The sequence below is a fragment of the Capricornis sumatraensis genome, chromosome 2 (genome assembly GCF_032405125.1).
Source record: "Capricornis sumatraensis isolate serow.1 chromosome 2, serow.2, whole genome shotgun sequence".
Classification (NCBI taxonomy): Eukaryota; Metazoa; Chordata; class Mammalia; order Artiodactyla; family Bovidae; genus Capricornis; species Capricornis sumatraensis.
In genome coordinates, this window is record NC_091070.1 from 87945674 (window position 1) to 87964045 (window position 18372).

Sequence of the window (18372 nt, forward strand, 5' to 3'; positions counted from 1 at the left end):
CCTCTGTGGCCAGAATCACCCCCACCCCCAGGCCCTCAGGAAGTGCCAGAGTGCTTGACAGGGCTCAGTCCTGGGAGAGCAGGAGCAGGAAAGGGAGGCTGCCGTAGGAAGCTCCTTTCTCTTAACCAAGACCTGAGGTCTGTGTGTGATGTTGCGAGCGTCCCCAGGCATCAGCAGCAGCAGCCGCAGCATCCCTGTAACCAGCTTTCTCTCTTTCAGAAAATGTTTACTATTTGATGGATCTTGGCACAGTCCCCAGTCTGACTCTCATTCCAACTACCTGTTATTCCACCTTAGCTTGGTTCCATCAAGCCTTGAAGGCTTCTGGTTTATTTTTTTAATATTTATTTATTTGGCCGCAGTGGTCTTAGTTATGGCATGTGAACAATTAGTTGCAGAGTATGGGATCTAGTTCCCTGACCAGGGATTGATCCCCAGAGCCCGTGCTTTGGGATCATGGACCACCAGGCAGTTCCAAGCGTTGAAAACTTTTGGACTTCAGGAGCCTCCTAACATAAGATACAAATGCCCCATAAGAGTTCCCACCATAAGCCCCTAGTAGCCATTCTTGCCCCCACCGTCAGCACACATTTAACAACAAAACTGTAGAGAAGCACCTAGGACAGGGCCTGGCATATGGTAGGTGCTCAGGACACTGGGGTCCCTGTCACACAGCTGCCCTGTTTGCAGGCAAGGCGGCCAGGTCTAGAGGAAAGAGACTGGGCTATGGAGTCAGTTGGCCCCTTTCTCACAGCGTGACTAAGAGCAAGTGACCTCTCCAGCCTCAATTTGCCCCCTCTCTAGGCTGGTTCTCTCTCTAGGAAGGTCATTCCTTCCCTGAAAGCCTGTTAGTGCCTGGCACAGGCTGGCACCAAGGGGTTGGTTAAAAATCTGAGTCTCCTTCCTCCTGTCTCCAGTACTGGGGATTGGTCAGTCTGTCCTAAGCCAGTGGCTCAGTCCTGTCTATAGGCATGAAGGGGAGTGGACAGGGGTAAGGATCAGAGTCCCTACTCCCTCTTCTTCAGGTCCTTCCCACTAGGCATATACCTTTGTGCAAGAACTTTCCCAGGAATTTTAGATTTGAGAGCCTCCCGATAAGATACAAATACCTCTCAAGAGTGTTCAATAAGCTCTTATCACCCTGTGATGCCTTCTTGGAGCTCATGAGAGGGAATAGTTGGAGAACAGGAAGGGGCTATAGATAGGACAAAGGCATCAACAGAGAGAAGAGAAACTTCGTTTTGCCAGTTGAGTCTCCTGGAGGACCCCAGATCCTGCAGCCAGTAAGTGAACATAGCCTGAACTTGACTCTAAACATTCTCTTTTGGCCACGCTCACTGTGTCTCAAGTCTTCCTGAAGTGTCTTGGTATCTGTTTAGGGACTATTAGGAGTCTGTGCTCCTCTAGGGAGACCTCCTGAGGGGTCAGTTATGTAGCATATTTATGCAAATTAGAAAATGAACCATTCCTTTATCAAGACAGTCTATTGGCATCTGCCCAAAAACTGATGTAATAAATACACAAACTGTAGTGACTGCCATTTGAGCAGCTCCTGAGGGTTGTGCAGTGCACAGCCTGAACAACTATACAGAGCAGCCTCAGATCACTGATAGCCTACTCATGTTGGACTGATACAGGGTTTCCAGGCCTAACCTTCAGCCTCTCTTCAACTGTCCCCTGGGGGGCCAGATAGAATAACTCAGCCACACAGGCCCTCTGCGATATCCGCTTGGCACAGGGAAACAGGAATGGGAATGGGTGCAACAAGAGGCCTCCATCCCTCTCCTCCTCTCATTTCTCTGGCCCTCTGCTCCTCATGCCTTATGCAGAGTTTCTCTTCCCCAGTGTTCGTTGGCTGTCAGTTGCTGCTTTATCAGTTACACACTAATTAGGTCCAGTGAGGTTTGCTCTGCATTGGAGGGGCCTCTGTGGCTGGTGTTCAGTCCAAGCTGTTCTCTTTGCCTTATGGACCTAGTGTCACTCTTTCTCCCTGGAAGATCACACATGAGTCTCCCCACCTGGGAGTCCCACTGCCTGCGCCCTTCGAGCTGATCGAGTAAAGCTTTAGCTGCTGCTCCCCACTGCTTGCATCATTGCCCGAACCATCTCCCGACCCCATCCTGCCATCCGTGGAAAAATTGTCTTCCACAAAACAGGTCTCTGGTGCCAAAATTTGGGGCCAATACTGTAAACAGTGAAGTGCACGCCACATGTGTGCTTCTGGTATTGGTGTGACATTGGGCACCAAATCAGCCTGGTGGGTGACCCTGAAGCTCTGGAAAGAGCATGGGAGACAGGGAAAGAGGAGAAACCAGAGGACTGGGGAGGCCACTGCAGAACATCGGGAAGTAGGGGGGGACCTAGCCTGCAACTTCTCCCGCCACAGCCTCGTCATCTGCCTCACCCTGCTCCCCCACTGAAGGATAAACTCCATGAGAGTAGTGTATGCGTGCATGCCAAGTCACGTCAGTCGTGCCCGACTCTGTGACGCTATGGACTGTGGCCCACCAGGCTCCTCTGTCCAAGGGATTCTCCAGGCAAGAATACTGGAGGGGGTTGCCATGCCCTCCTCCAGGGGATCTTCCTGACCCAGGGATCGAGCCCACACCTCTTACATCTCCTGCACTGGCAGGCAGGTTCTTTACCACTAGCACCACCTGGGAAGCCCCGTGAGAGTAGGGACGTGCTCTGCTCCGCTCACCCAGTGTCCTCTGGCCTAGCACAGTGTCAGACATGTTCTGGTGCTTCCAAAACATTTCCTGAATGAGTGAATTAATTTGATCCGTACGCAGTGAGTGCTGACTGTGGTCAAGGTACCATGCCAGGACCGGGGCCATGGGGCTGAGGAAAACAGACCGAGTCTTTACACTCATGGGACTTAGCGTGAGGATGAGAATTCTAGTAGAATGAGAGCTGATTTTAGTTCATCACAGTTGTGATATGTGTCACCAAGGAGCAGGTAACAGAAGCCTACTCTTCAAGTGGGAAGACAGGGGAAGGCAAAGAATATGGGAGCTGAAGGCCCCCACTGTGCTGCGTGCTTAGTCGCTCCGTCGTGTCCAACTCTGTGACCCCGTGGACTGTAGCCCCCCCGGTTTCTCTGTCCATGGGATTCTCTAGGTAAGAATCCTGGAGTTGGTGGCCATACCCTCCTCCCGGAAGGGCCCCCCTTAGGTCGCATCGAATTTAGTGTGATGGTTAGTGAGTTCATGGCCTGTCACCACACCTGATCTACGGTAGATGCTCAACAAGCATTCGAGAGGACTTCCCTGCAAGTCCAGCGGTTAGGACTCTGCAGGGGGCATGGGTTCAATCCCTGGTCAGGGAGCGAGACCCAGCGTGCCACGTGGCATGGCCAAAAAGGCAGTTGAGTACTGAATGGGTAAATGAATGAGGCTGGGTCACTGTGAGCCAGTGTCTTTGCCTCACTATAACCCGTATACTCTGATGCTAGGTCCAGGGCCCTTTCTTGCCTAAACCATCCCAACTCCGCTACCAAGAAGACCTCGGGGCCAAGCTGACTCCCCTGGCTTCCTGTCCCAGAGTCCTCTCTGCTGAGCTCCACGGCCTGTAGAGCATGCCCACCCCCTCTGCCTGGACCCAGGGAACCCCGTTCACTCCATTTACACTGCCTCCTACCAACAGAACATGTTGAAGGGGACCCTGAGGTGAACTTGCGCAACTGCCTACCCCTTTTGTGTGAGGGAGGATCAACCACTTTCCATCCTTCTCCTCCTTTCATTCCAAGAAGTACTCATTAACCTCCTGCCCATTACAAGGAAAACGGATGATCAACACAAGGAGCCCAGCTGTTGACGAATTCTCCCAAATAGAGCCGAACTACAAAGCAGCATATTGCAGGAGAGAAGATTCAGTAAACAGTATTTGAAACCAATGTAATAGAGCATATAACTCATTACCCACCGGGGTCCAGACCCCTGCTGCCACGTTGCACATGGAGGCAGGTGGAAGGCGGGGAGGAGACCTGCAGCTCTGCAGTGGGACCAGCTCTGGGGCGTCCGTTCAGCCAGCTGCTCTTTCAAGTTCAAGGTGTTAATAGCCTAGGCTGCATCTATAATGAACAGGCCTTTGGATTGAAGGAAGAATTCTCATCCATCCTCCATTTGCGGAATGAAGACACTGAGCAGGAGAGGCAGGCTTCCCCCTACAGGAGCTGGAACCTTGGGAGCCTGCCTCTGTGGGAGGTGGAGGGCTGCCCTTTCCCAGACGGGGGGAAGGAGTGTTGGGAGTGGGCTCTGCAAGTGTAATGGGGATAGGTAACAATACAAGAAACACCCAGATATCAACTTCCAGGTGTTGAGAAGGAGCAAGTGTCTCAGCTTGGCAGGTGGCCTTTCCTCAAAGTCAGGGCCATGTCTTCTGGATGCTCTGTGCTTAGGTGGTGAGTGTGTCGTCAATAGGAGTGTGCAAGGGCAGCATAGGCTACCCTAGAGTTTTACCACACCTAGGCTCTTCGCATACTGTACTGAAATAAGAGCCAGGAGATTCAAGTGCCAAAGCCATCCCTCCCAGTGTTGGCTGTGTGACCTTGGGCAAGTTGCTTTCCCTCCCTCGGCCTGTTTCCTCAAGTGTAAAACAAGGCAGCCAAACAAGGTGACTTGCAACATCTTTTCCAGTTCCGGTACAAGGAGCTATCACCCCACTGAGAATCTAGATGTGAATGCAATGAGATCCTGGCTCCCTGAGCTTACAGCCCAGGGCAGAGGCAGGATATGTGACCAATCCCAGGCTGTGCATTAGCAGCATTGGTGGCCACCCAGCCGGTGTGATTCTTAGATTCCAGGAGGGCTCCCTACTCTGGGCCTGCATTCCCATCATTCCTCACTTCTTCGGGTTAAGACCCCCTACTGCAGGCAAGAAGATGCTCAGAGAGGCAGAGCTACAGGGTCCTTAGAGATCATCCAGCCACTGGTTCCCAGCTAGACACGTACAGAAGCTGCAGCAGGTTGCCAGGAGCGATTCTGAACATTTTACAAAGCCTACAGGCAATTTTCCATTACCTAGGATGAAGCTCACTAAAACACCAAGGTTTTTCTTCTGCTGTTAATTAGAATTAAATTAACTCTATGTGATCTTCCAGGTGAGCGTGCGCTAATCAGAAGCCCTGATTGGTTGTAGGTGACATCATAGGAATTTCTAGGTCATGGTTGGTGGATAAGATGCTGCCACCAGCATCAGACAGCATGTGGTCACTGGCCAAATTGCACCTGTTCATTACGTGACTGGCCTTGGACACCAGCGTGTGGTGACAGCAGTGTCTCTCAAATTGGGAGAGCTTTGCAGACAGGGGACACTAACAAAGCTTCTTGATGGTGAAAAGTTGGGGAGACTGATTTCAACAGCTGCCTATAATTGATAAAGAAACCAAGACCTGTGTGTTACCTAGTGTGAACATGAGTCAATCAGAACAGAAGATTGTTTTCCAGCAGTAAACGTGCTTAGTTGCTCAGTTGTCCGACCCTTTGTGACCCCATGGGCTGTAGCCTGCCAGGCTTCTCTGCTAATGGGATTCTCCAGGCAAGAATACTGGAGTGGGTAGCCATTCCTTTCTGCAGGGGATCCTCCCGACCCAGGGATCAAACCTGGGTCTCCTGCATTGCAGGTGGGTTCTTTACCATCTGAACCACCAGGGAAGCCCCTCCAGCAGTCAGGTGTATAAGAATTCTGGATGGAGATTTTGGCGAACAACTTGAATAAAGGCCTTAGGGTACTCCTGGCTGAGGGAGTGAGCAAAGGTGCTAGGCTACGTGAAGCATGTGAGATGCCAAATGCAACCCCCACTACTTTCTTGGGTTCTTGTCCTGTCCTTTTTGCCAGAAGGTGAGAAGATCAACAGATGTGGATTCAAGGCTGGCCTGGGCCAGGCACTGGGCTGGGGAAGATGCGGTAGATAAATCCCAGCTCTGCCTCATGGGCCTACTCTGACTTTCAGTCTCTTTCTCATGATGGCGATGAATCTGATCATCCCTAAGGTCCTGTTCAGCTTGGAGGGTCTTGTCTTCCTGAGTGGATGCACTCGAGGCCAGCAGCATAATTTTCTGACTGTATGTCTGACCCTCAGCCTAGCCGGGGAGGGTTTGCGCAGGAGATGGCAGAGTGGGACATGAAACCACAGACCAGGATCTGGCCCGGCTTTCCATTTGCACAAGAGCCCCCAGGGAGGCCCAGAGTCGGTGTGGCAGCACGGGACTCATCCTTAGACCAGGCAACAGTCTGCTTCCTGTGTGTAATGGGAGCTGCAGAACCCTGGCCCACCGGGGCCCCTCACTCATCTGTCCAACAGTAAAGAATACGTCCACTCCATGCCAGGGACTGAGCTAGGAATCCTGGGGCAGCCAAGACAGATAAGATCCCTCTTATCACAAAGCTTCTTGGTCTAACTGGGGGAGCCAGTAAATAAGTGGGCAAATAAATGCCTCCAGATGCAAGCATGAGTGTGCTTGTATGCACACTGCCTGGGAGCTGCCCAAGGGCAGAGACCAGGTCACAGGCTCCTGTGTGTCCCTGGAGCCCACTCCCAGGGCTGGCTCAGAATCAGCCCCCACTCAGCAAACATTTGTTGAATTGCTTGGCATGAGAAAGAAAGCATATGGAGATTGCTCAGTCCTTCTGGTTCTGTCCACGGTAGAAGCCAGCATGTACACACAGACATCTCATTTCAATTAAACAACAGTTATCGAGGGCCCATTATACACCAGAAGGACCCCAGGCTCTGAGAATCTAGATGTGAGTACAGTGAGGTCCTGCTCCCTGAGCTCACAACCCAGGGCAGACGCAGGCATTAAGAGCTAACCAGGAGCCACCCCAGTGTGCTAGGATGGTGGTGGCTGTGTGTGCACCCAGTTCCTACCAGGGCAGCAAGGGTGGGCTGGGAAGGGAACACACAGGAGGGAATGATGAGGAAGGAGTCACAGTTTTATACCCAAATCCACACAGATGGATAAATAGACACCCCCAGAGACAAACGCACACAGAAACTCACAGGTGTGTACCCTGACTGCCTAAGCATGCATGCAATACTAAGTCACTTCAGTCGTGTCCGACTCTGTGCAACCCCATGGGCTGTAGCCTGTCAGGCTCCTCTGTCCATGAGATTTTCCAGGCAAGAATCCTGGAGTGGGTTGCAATTTACTTCTCCAGGGGACTTCCCAACCCAGGGATTGAACCTGTATCTCTTACATCTAACCTGCACTGGCAGGCGGGTTCTTTACCACTAGCACCACCTAGGAAAACTGGGAAATGCCTAAGCATGTATAGGCATAAATAATGACCCCTGTAGGCTCGGGTACCACACAGGCCATCATAATCAAGGCCTGTTAGCGGTGCCCCAAACTGGGGAGATGAATGTGTAAGAGAATGGCTTATTGCAGGGGGGCTGTGGCAGTGGGCACCCTGAAAATCGCCAGACCTTGGCCAGGGGATACTTTGAGGTAGGTGGGGCTATAAGTCTAAACCTGAGAAGCTAGGATTATTACTGGCTTGCCGTGCATGCCCATCACCAGAGACAGCCAATCAATTGTATGCCAGGCCTGACCCCGCAGATCAGAGGACACAAAGTAGGGAATGTGATTAAAAGTTTCCCTGTTTGTATTTGTGCTTATTGAGGAGTTTGAACCTGGTTGGGTCAGGGCCAAGAGGTGGAGGAGGGGGAGCTGTACCAGGCTCACATTCCTTCAGGGCAGAACTGTGTACTTTAGAAACTGCCCACTTGCCCATTTGGGTTTTTTTGCCATTCGGAGCTAACAAATGGGAAGTTTTGAGCACTAACAGCATGGGGCACATGGTAGCCCCTCAGTGAGTGGTCATTTCATCCCCCAGAACTGTGGTAAACGTTCAGGCCTGTTCAACTGTGGTAAGGGGAACCAGGAAGACAGCCTGGAGGAGGAGGCAGGAAGCTGAAACTGGGGGAGTGAGGTCACGTGCCCCCTGTGAACACCAGCTCTCCTCCCCTGCACAGGGCCGGCATTTGTTCGAGTGAGAGATGGAGCCCTCTACCAGAGCTGCCTTCTGCTGAAACCTTAGAGGGTTTTGTGTATTCGTTTCATAAGAGATACTATTTCTTTGTAGTAATGACAGCTTTTAGCGTGCTCTCTGCCTGCCAGGCCCTCTTCTATCTGCTTCACGCGCTGTTGTTCAGTCGATTAGTCATGCCCGACTCTGCGGCCTCATGGGCCGCGGCACATCAAGCTTCCTTGTCCTTTAACATCTCCTGAAGTTTGCTCAAACTCATGTCCACTGAGTCGGTGATGCCATCCAACCATTTCACCTTCTGTGGCCCCCTTCTCCTGTCCTCGGTCTCTCCCAGCATCAGGGTCTTTCCCAGTGAGACAGCTCTTTGCATCAGGTAGCCAACTATTGGAGCTTCAGCTTCAGTCCTTCCAATGAACATTCAGGGTTGATTTCGTTTAGGATGACCTGGTTTGATCTCCTCGAAGTCCAAGGACTCTCAAAGAGTCTTCTCCAGCACTACAGTTAGAAAGTATCAGTACTTTGGTGCTCAGCCTTCTTTATGGTCCAACTCTCACATCTCTACATGTGGAAACTACTGGAAAAACTATAGCTTCATATGTAATAACTCATTTAATCCTCTTAACAATACTATGAAGTAAGGACATTATTATTCCCATTTGACAGATGGAAGAACTGAGTCCCCAAGAGGTTCAGTAAATTGCTCAAGGTCAGGCAGTGAGTCAGTGGTAGCAGCAGGATGGCACTAGAGTCCATTCTCTAACCCCCAGGCTCTGCCACCTTTGTGGAAAGATCTGGTTCTTCCTCCTTCACCCCTCACTGATACACCATGGGGCCCTGGATAAGCCCCTGCCCTGCTCTGTCTCCCTTTCCTTCTCTGGGAAGCAGAAAGTCTTCTCGCCTGGTGACTTCCCAGGGCTGTTGTAAAGCCAGGCTGACTGTCCATATCCCTGTACAGGCTGCTCTGGGAGAAAATGGGACCTGGTGCAGCCTTCTGGGGACAGATATTCTGAGCTGGGTGCTCTGCATCTTGCCCCCTGGAGCAGGGCAGGGTGGGCAGTCCTCTCAACCCCGCCAACAGATCCACAATTGGACTCACAAGCCCCTTGAAATCTCCTCAGAGAGCAGGGATTGGGGACACTAATGAGGATTCCAGGAGAGAAACCCCTTCCTCTTAAAGTAAACTCATGCAGAGAAAATCATAGACTGAGCATGCAATTTACACCCCGGCCAAGGGCCTCAGAGCTTAATCATATTCTTCTGGGCTATTTGTAGTCCTGGAGAAATTAGAATTTTTCTGGGTAATGGGAGCGCTAATAGATTACAGCTGGTCAGGATCAGCCAAAGACTGGCCTGGGAAAGAGTGGGAACCATGGAACCTTCTGATGCAGGACTCCACACTGCCCAGTCTCTCCACCCTGACCCAGCCTGGGCAAGCGGGAGCAGAGAGAAGGGCTAGAGAGGAGCCCCTTCACCAAGGGCCAAATAAGATCTCTCTGCGACCTGAATAGGGATGAGGCCAACTGCCTGGGACCCTGATAGTTGAGAAGTGAGCTCCCCTACTCCAAGGCTATCATTTCACAAATGCTGGAAGTGAGGCTCAGAGAGGGGCAGTAACCTATCGAATGTCACACAGCTAGTGGGGCCCAGGTGAGCTCTGGTGTCCTGGCCCATGCATCAGCATTCCCATAGTAAACCTCAGCACAAGACCTGAGAAGTTAGCTGGAGACACTCCTTGGGGGGAGATGGTGGGAATTAAGCATCCCAGTATGTGCACCAGAGCAGACATCCCCAACGAGGGTTCCTGAGTAGGGAAGGCATGTCCTGGGGACTCTGAGAGCCCAGATTCCCTTCCCTCGCATTCCAGGCTACCAATGTCCCGCTTTTAAAAATATATTTATTTGACTGCACTGGATCTTAGTTGTGGCATGTGGGATCTAGTTCCCTGACCAGAGATCGAACCTGGGCCCCCTGCATTGGGAGCACAGAGTCTTAACTGCTGGACCACCAGGGAAGTCCCCCAACAGCCTTTTGAAATATCTCCCTCGCCCCTCCTTACAACAAACTCCCTCCTCCTGCTACCCCTAGAACATTCCCAGCTCCCATACTCCTCTGCACCCTTGTTCACACCCTCCCCTCCTAGACTGCCTTTAACCCTACTTCCTCTGATTAACTGAATTCTTCCACCCCTCAAAGCCTCTGAAGCCCCCAGTCTTGGTGGCCCTGTGACTTGCCCTCACTCTGAATGCCTTACTAGAGCTAACAGCCCACCCAAGGAGGTCTGGTGCAGTGGACCCTGTAGGGTGTCACCCAGATACACGATTCAGGATGGAGGCGTGCGGTTTCCTCCCAACTGCAGGGAACTCAGTAGCTCCCAGATGAGTCTCTCTGCAGAAATTGCCTTCCATCAAAGAGCACAGATTCCCCTGAAGTTATGCCCCCTTCCCCGGGGCAGTGGATACCAATGACTGGTCAGGGATATGGAGCCTCTCTCTCCCTTTCCCCTGGCAGGACAATTCTAAGGGCCAACCAGCTCCAGAGCTTCCTGGCAGATCAGCTGAGGCTATTGTTGCAACTGTACCAGAGTTCAATTTCTGTCTGTCCTTCTTCCTTCCCTTTCCCCTCGTAGGGATTGTTCTCAAGAGCCCACTAATTGTTCTGAAATGGATTGTCCCCATTTCAGAGAATTTTTTTTTTTTTTTTCATTTCAGAGAATGTTTTCCAAGGAAACTGGTTGCCAACACTAAAAACAGAATGGTTAAGCAGCCAGCTTGGGTTCAAATAGAGATCAACCATAGTTAGCTCCATGACCTGGAATGATACTGAGGCTCTAGTTCCTATCTCTTGAGGATATTGTTAAGATTAAATGAAATGATGGTACCTGATATTGAGAAAGTGCTTAATACATATGAGCTGTTATTATTTACATTTAACTTCTTTGAGGTTTGGGCAAATGAAAATAGGATATTGTTATCTGCTTCAGGGGGTTCCTGGTAAGAATCAAATAAGATTGAGAAGCAAAGGGTTAAATTTTGTGCCCATGTGACCTAATAGAGGTTCAGGGGTCAAATTCCTTGAGGGCTTTGCCCACTCTAGAGCAGTGGTCTGGAGGCCTGACCCCTCCCCCAACTGGTGAGACTCATTGTATTGCGATCCTATCACTGCTGTAGCAAATTCACACATCAAACAAAACAAGCGTGCTATCTTACATTTCCGTAGGTTGGCAGTCCAGTATGGGTCTCACAGGACTAAAGCCAAGGTGTCATCTGGCTATACTCCTTTCTGGTGGCTCTAGGGGAGAATCTATTTTCTGCTCATTTGGATTTTTGGCAAAATTCAGTTCCTAGGGTTGTGGGACTGAGGTCCCCATTTTCGTGTTAGTTGTAAAATGAAGCCTCTGGCTTCGTGTGTATGTGCGTGTGTGCGTGTGTGTGTGTGCGTGTGCGTGCATATGCGTGTGTGTGCGTGCACACGTGAGCACACGCGCTCAGTTGCTTAGTCACGTCTGATTCTTTGTGACCCTATAGACTATAGCTTGCCAGGTTCCTCTGTCCATGGAATTTTCTAGGCAAGAAGACTGGCTTCTAGAGACCGCTGCATTCCTTGGCTTGTGGCCCCATTCCTCTGTCTCCAAAGTCAATGCAGGCAGGTGGAGGACTTCTCAGGGCTATCTTTTTAGTTATCGTCTACCCTTCAGGACTTACATGATCAATTTGGGCCACCCTAGCTAATCAAAGACACTCTCCATCTCAAAGTCCTTAATCATGACTGCCATGTAAGGTAACATACTCACAGGTTTCAGAACATGGAGGGGGGCAGGGGGAGGCATTACCTACCATAGCCACTCACCATGGGGCACCTCTGACCCCAAGTCCCCCTCCTTTTCCAGGGGGAGGTCTGCGCCGTCCCCTGTGCGGCAGGGACCTACGGCTCCAACTGCTCGTCTGTCTGCAGCTGTAACAACGGCGGCGCCTGCTCCCCAGTTGACGGCTCCTGCACCTGCAAGGAGGGTAATGTGCCTGCTGTCCCATCCCATCCCCTCACATGTGCACACAGAAGTTGCCCAGGTGGGCTGCCAGCTGCCCACCCACCCACATGCAGGGTCAGGGAGCCTGCATGTCAGGTTCCAGCCAAGGAGACTCATGCCCGGGACTTCAACAGCAGGAATGTAATAAAAGGGATTTGTTACCAGAGTGTTAGAAGAGCTGCAGAGATATGCAAGGGAATGTGAGCAACCCGGAAATTCGTAGCTTCTCTCACAGTTGCTACCACTTCTAGGGTGAGAGGGACGAAGGGAGAAAGTGGAGTTCCCAGAGCCTGTGAGTGAGGACCACCTGGTAGGGACTGAGACAGGGGCAGAGCGGCTGCAAGATGGTGCTGGAGTACTGAGACAGCCGCCCCCAGAGGCCCTGCTCACAGCAGAGAAAGAAGAGAAGATACCTGTGCCTCTCCTGCCCCCGCCCTCCCGTCACTGGCCAGGTCTCCCGCTGGCAAGCCCACCTGAGAGCAGCTGCAGGGGTCAGCCCCCTGAGACACAGAGCAGGGGAAGGGGAGAAGTGGATCTGAGGGGACACAGGCCAGTAAGCAGCCTCAGAATGGGAAACCAGCCTGTTCCAAGCACAGGGCCCTGAGATAAGCTTCCTGAGTCCGCCCTGGGCACAGAGAGGACCCCCACCTCCGTTGATGCCCTGTCTGGGTGAGATCATCCACCTACAGCAAGAACAGGGAGAACCAGCAGGCAGGAGAGCCAGCTTCTAGCCCCTGTGCTCTCAACAACCATGATGTGCTTCCGAGTGGACTCAGCAGGTGGGATGCGTGCTCTGCCCCAGCTACCAGAGAAGGGGTGGTTTGGGTGCCTTGTCTTGTACAGAGCCGGGGGAAGTGGGCAGAAAACTGCTGACACGTGACAGAGAGGTGACAGCCTTGTTCCTTCCCCTCAGGGTGGCAGGGCCTCGACTGCACCCTGCCATGTCCCAGCGGGATGTGGGGCCTGAACTGCAATGAGAGCTGCGCCTGTGCCAATGGGGCAGCCTGCAGCCCCACAGATGGCTCCTGCTCCTGCACCCCCGGCTGGCTGGGGGACACCTGTGAACTGCCCTGCCCGGTGAGTGGGGGGCAGGGAAGGATGGGGGTGACCCAGCAGCCCCCTCAGACCTTTTCCCTGTGGTTATTTTGTCCACAGAAGTACAGAGAAGAGCATTGGACCAGGTGATAGAACACCCGGATTTAGATCTCAGCCCCAGTTCTAACCTCTCTGTCCTACTTTCGGCCTCAGCCCTCTCATCTGTAAAATGGTAGATACTGGGGATATGGTGACGTGGAGTCACTTTCCCCAGGGGTCTCTTGGTAACCATTATTGACTCTGGCACAGTTAACCTGAGCCCAGATGCAACTCCAGAATCCTTCATGACACAGCGCTACAGGACAGCCCTTCCTAATCCATCAGAGTTGCCAGAGTTGATAATGGCTAAGTTTCTTTCTAACTCCAACAGCCTATAATTTTATGATCAAGGTGTGGGAGGACTAAACCAAGCATTATCCAGCAATAACCGCCTAGACTTATTCCCTGGATCTTAGCCTATGATACAAACAAGTTAAACTAACTGATGGTCTATTGAATGAGTCCTACAGTCCTGGGTTCCAATCCTGGCTTTGCCTCATCCTAGCTATGTTGCCTGGAGCGTGTTACTTCACCTCATCTTTAAATTTTGAATATAATGAAACCATCTCATAGAGTTGTTGTGAAGATGAAGAGAAATGAGTTAAATAAGACTCTTAATAGCTAATGTTTGAGCACCCAACAAACATCGATTGCCATCTTCTTACCCAGTAACAAAGAATAAATCATAATCCTTCTTTATATGTGATCAATGTTCTGAAACTGGCAAAGTGCATTTTCATTTCCAATGTTAATTGATGGTCATTATAGCTCTCTGCAAAGTAGGAAAGGACTATCACTTCCCTCCTTCCAGACTGCATACTCCTGTTAATGCAGTCAAGAACATTTTTGGAGTGACTTCATTGAATCCCCAATTATAAAAAAAGGCCTTCACTTTGCCCCGGCCCCAGTTTCTCTGCATCCTTGTTGGGTAGCAGCTCAGTTTTGTCATCAAAATCCCACAGACGTGTGAGAACCTCTGGGGGTCTGGATCTCACCATTTCTGTCTCCACAGGATGGCACATTTGGGCTGAACTGCAGTGAACGCTGTGACTGCAGCCACGCAGATGGCTGCGACCCCGTCACAGGCCACTGCTGCTGCCTGGCCGGATGGACAGGTAACCCCCTCAACCGCGCCACCTTCCAGGTCCTGGGAAACTGAGCTTTTGGTAGTCTGCCACCTTTTCTTGACTTTTCCTTCTTTTCTCCTTCACTTTCTCTTTTTATTTCCTAGGAATCATCTTTCCTTTATCTCCTCTGGGCTTCAGTTCTCCATTCCATTCAAATTAATGAACGTTAATTGAACACCTATTATGTACAAGCTCTTTTCTAAGGGCTGGGGACAGACCAGTTTTTAAGTCAAACAAAAGTGTGGGTGCTCAGTCTGTGCTTACAGAGGATATGGTGGAGACAGACAAGAAAATTTCACCTTCGCCAGGCTTAGACTCCTGGTCCCTACACGTATCCTGGCAGTCCACCCCCTAAATATACTGCAAATCCATCCATTTTTCACCAGCCGTTCTCACTCTGCTTGTACACTGAGCACCATCCCTCACCCGGCACTGCCTTGGCCTCCTTCTTGTCTCTGGGCCTCCCCTTTTGTCCAGCTGCCCCTACTCTGAACATGGTGACCAGATCCGTTCACATCACACTGAGGCTCAGAATGCCTCAGTGGCATCCCATGACATTTATCCAAACGCCATCCAGTGACCTGGGGCCCACGTGGTCTGGCCCTCCCCAACTCCTCCACCTCTCTTACGCCCCTCCCATCACTCGCTTTACTTCAGCCACGTGGGCCAACTGTCTCCTGACTCCAGGCATCAAATGTGCATTCCCTCTGCCTGGATCACTCTTTCTCCTCCTCTTTACCTGATAATACCTTCTCATCCATCATATTTCAACTTAAAGATGACTTCCTCTGGGAAGGCTCTATGCTCGGATACTACCACCTCCGCAACCTGGCCAAGATTATGAAAGAACTCCTTTAATTAATTCTCAGAATACCCTACAGTATTTTAATTCTCAGAATACCCTAACAGTGGTACTTACTTCAATTGTCACTGAACTCTGATTGAGTAACTATTCATTTATTATCTGCCTCCCACATTGACCATCAGTTCTGTGCAGGCAGGGACCAATCCGCCTTGTTCGCCACTGTAGCCAGTGACTGTCACACACTGAGAAATTGTTAAGGACACAGAGCTGGAGCCAGGCCACCTTGGGCAAGTCCTTTAACTTCTCAGGGCCTGAATCTTCCAACCATAAGATGCAGATAATAATAATCCTTATAACTCAGGGTCCTTTGGAAGTTTAGATGAATTAATACCTGTAGGTGCTAACAGTACCCGGCACAATAGTAGATGCTCAGGAAGTGTAAGCCACAAACACAATGTTAATAACATGTTGCATGAATGAACCCACTGGCCATTCCCAAAGAGGTGGACAGCAAGGAGTGAAAAATACAGGCGTGGCTGGCAGGGTGTGTCCTCAGATAAGAATTCACACCAGGCTGCTCAGCAACCTCTGTTCTCCATAACCAGAAAGTCAAGGACTGGGGGCATTGTTTCCTCTGTAGCATCTTCAATCTGACCCCCTTGTCCTGCCCCTTCGTACAAAGCTGGACTCCACCCTGGTTACCAACACCCTACACTCTTGGCTGGAGTCAAATGGAAATCCACTTTAATTTTTCATTGCCTTAATTTTGAGTGAACCGATAAGATTTTAATGACATCTGGTGCTTAAAAATTCTGTCTTTGATGGACAACCTTTCAGCAAGGTCTCTGCTGTTCTAAAGCTAATTTCCCCAAAAGTGGTCCTGAAGTCATTTCAAAGGAACAATTGATGTTCTGAAATTTGTTCAAGCAGAAGAAAACCAAGGAAAGATAGGGAGGGCTTGGGGTACAGGCCCCAGCCTCCTACTCAGTGAGCCCTCCCCACCTACCCCTGACCACCTAGCCCCTGGCATACTGCTCGTCCCTTGAGTCAACACTTTTTAAAAATTATCATCATTTTGGCTGCACTGGGTCTTCATTGCTGAGTGTGGACTCTTCTCTGCAGCATGTGAAGTCTTTGCTGCAGCACAGGCTTTCTCTGGTTGTGGTGCGTGGGCTTTCTAGTTGTGACGCATGGGCTTAGTTGCCCTGCAGCATGCGGGATCTTAGTTCCCGGACCAGGGGCCAAACCTCCCACGTCACCTGCATTGCAAGGTGGCTTCCTAACCACTGGCCCACCAGGGAAGTCCCGCAACACTTTTCTTTGCCTTAAGCAAGTGAATGTCTTCTCCCCTCACCCCCAGTTAGCCACAGGCTTCTTGACTGGCATGATGTCTAATTCACCTTGCCTTGTACATAGTAGTTGCTAATTCAATGTTTATTGAAATAAGTTGAAAGAAACTGGCCTGTAACCATATATGGATTTTCCCCTTAAAGTGAGGAGATCTTGATGATTATCTGCTCCCATCTCCTCCTGCTACACAGGAGGAAAAGGAGCTGCCCCAGGTCTCAGGACATTACTGCCAACAGGAGGCACAGGATTGCACTGTAAAGGAGAACCATTTCTTCATTCAACTAGCATTTATTGACCCAAACCATCACCAAGTCTTTATTTGGCAGCTACCAAATAAAGCTACCAAATGTGGCTGGCCCTGAACTAGGCCCAGGAGTAAATGGCAGAATTCAATAATAGTAATAGACCCTGGGCACCTACTGTGTGCCAGACACTGTCCTGGGTGCTAGAGATGCAGAAATGATGATGGTTTCCCGGCCTATTGGGAAGACCTGGATAAAGAGTCAGAAGTGTCAATAAACCATGATCCCTGTCTCCCCAGGGCACATACATGAATATTCAAATGATAGGTAGGGACAAAGCTGTATGCCACTACCAAATATATGCTTGAATCCCTGGGCAGACATCCAGGAAGGCTTCCTGGATGAAGAGGACCTAAAATAGTCCATGAAGAATGTGGGCTGCTGAGTTGCTACTGGCCTTATGATATGAACTAGAGGTCACAATACATGGATTCTTAGTCTAGCTGCACCCATCAATATAGATGTGTAGAGAGCCCTGAAAAACAAAATCTTAGATTCTCTAAGGTAAAAAGCAGAGGGTCCCCAAGGGGGATTATTATCCCCAGACAGGGGCTAGAGAAGGCAGCTAACTGAAGACCCCATGCCTCTTCAGAAGCTGTAGTTCTGAGAAAGAACCTCCCTTTAGGCCAAGGCCAGCCACTCTGACCTCACCAGTGCAACTGACCTTTAGATTCATCTCTCCACTTAGGTGCCAATGTCTGACGTTCCAAGGTCTTAGGACATAAAAGAACCTCAGACAAGAGCCTCACCCACAGCACCAGACCTAGACTAGAATAACTGGCAGACCCTAGAACCCAGTGGGCCCTTGCAGCCATCTGCAATCTGAGCATAATCACCTTACACCTATGATTCTTAATCTCCAAAAAAAAGGAGGACACATTTTTGACACAAAGACATTTTGAAGATCCCAGACAGGAGAGTAGCTATATTTCTACTGTCTACTGATTTGGGGGAACATGAGAGTGACTGGCTGCCGTGAATTCAGGGGTACTTTTGCGTGCATTGTTTTATTAATCACAGTAATATCAGCTAGGATAGAGCTGTATCTGCGTGTGATGCACGTGCCTTGGGCAGCCTAACAAAGAGCACTTGATGCACAGGTGGGGTCGGAGGCCCCTGTCCGATAGTGGAACTCCGCCTTAGCCCAGTGTGCCTCCGAGAGCAGCAGAGCCCTCGGCCTGCAGTCCGAATCTCACATTTTCAACATCCACAGGCACAAGAATTCCTTGAGGCACATCATGGCTTTTGGTTTTGGGGTTTTTTTCTTTTAACATTTATTTTTAATTGATTGATGATTGCTTTACAATATTGGTTTGATTTCTGTCATGTATCAACATGAGTTAGCCATAGGTGTACATATGTCCCCTCCCTCTTGAATCTCCCTCCCCCCTCCCACCCTTTCCCACCCTCTAGGTTATTACAGAGCCCCAGTTCGAGTTCCCTGAGTCATATGGCAAATTCCCATTGGCTATCTGTTTACATATGTTCATGTATATGCACCCATGTTACTCTCTCCATTTATCTCAAACAGCTTTGTGTGTTTTCCTGCCCCAGGTTGCCCTTCAGTCCATTCATACTATTTGCCACCTCTTGTGAACCTGAAACTCCACTAAGAGAGACCTCCATTGTGGAGTGAAA

At 50.4% G+C, this 18372-nt stretch overlaps 1 protein-coding gene across 2 annotated transcripts in view; it reads left to right on the forward strand.

Annotated features, from left to right (window-relative positions):
• Window positions 1-18372, forward strand: part of MEGF11 (multiple EGF like domains 11) — a 250990-nt gene that overhangs the window by 204943 nt on the left and 27675 nt on the right. For both annotated transcript variants that reach the window (XM_068964859.1, XM_068964860.1), the window contains exons 10-12: window positions 11879-11999; window positions 12930-13093; window positions 14163-14265. In XM_068964859.1, the coding sequence (XP_068820960.1) occupies window positions 11879-11999; window positions 12930-13093; window positions 14163-14265 (388 nt within the window). The remainder of the gene's footprint in view (window positions 1-11878; window positions 12000-12929; window positions 13094-14162; window positions 14266-18372) is intronic.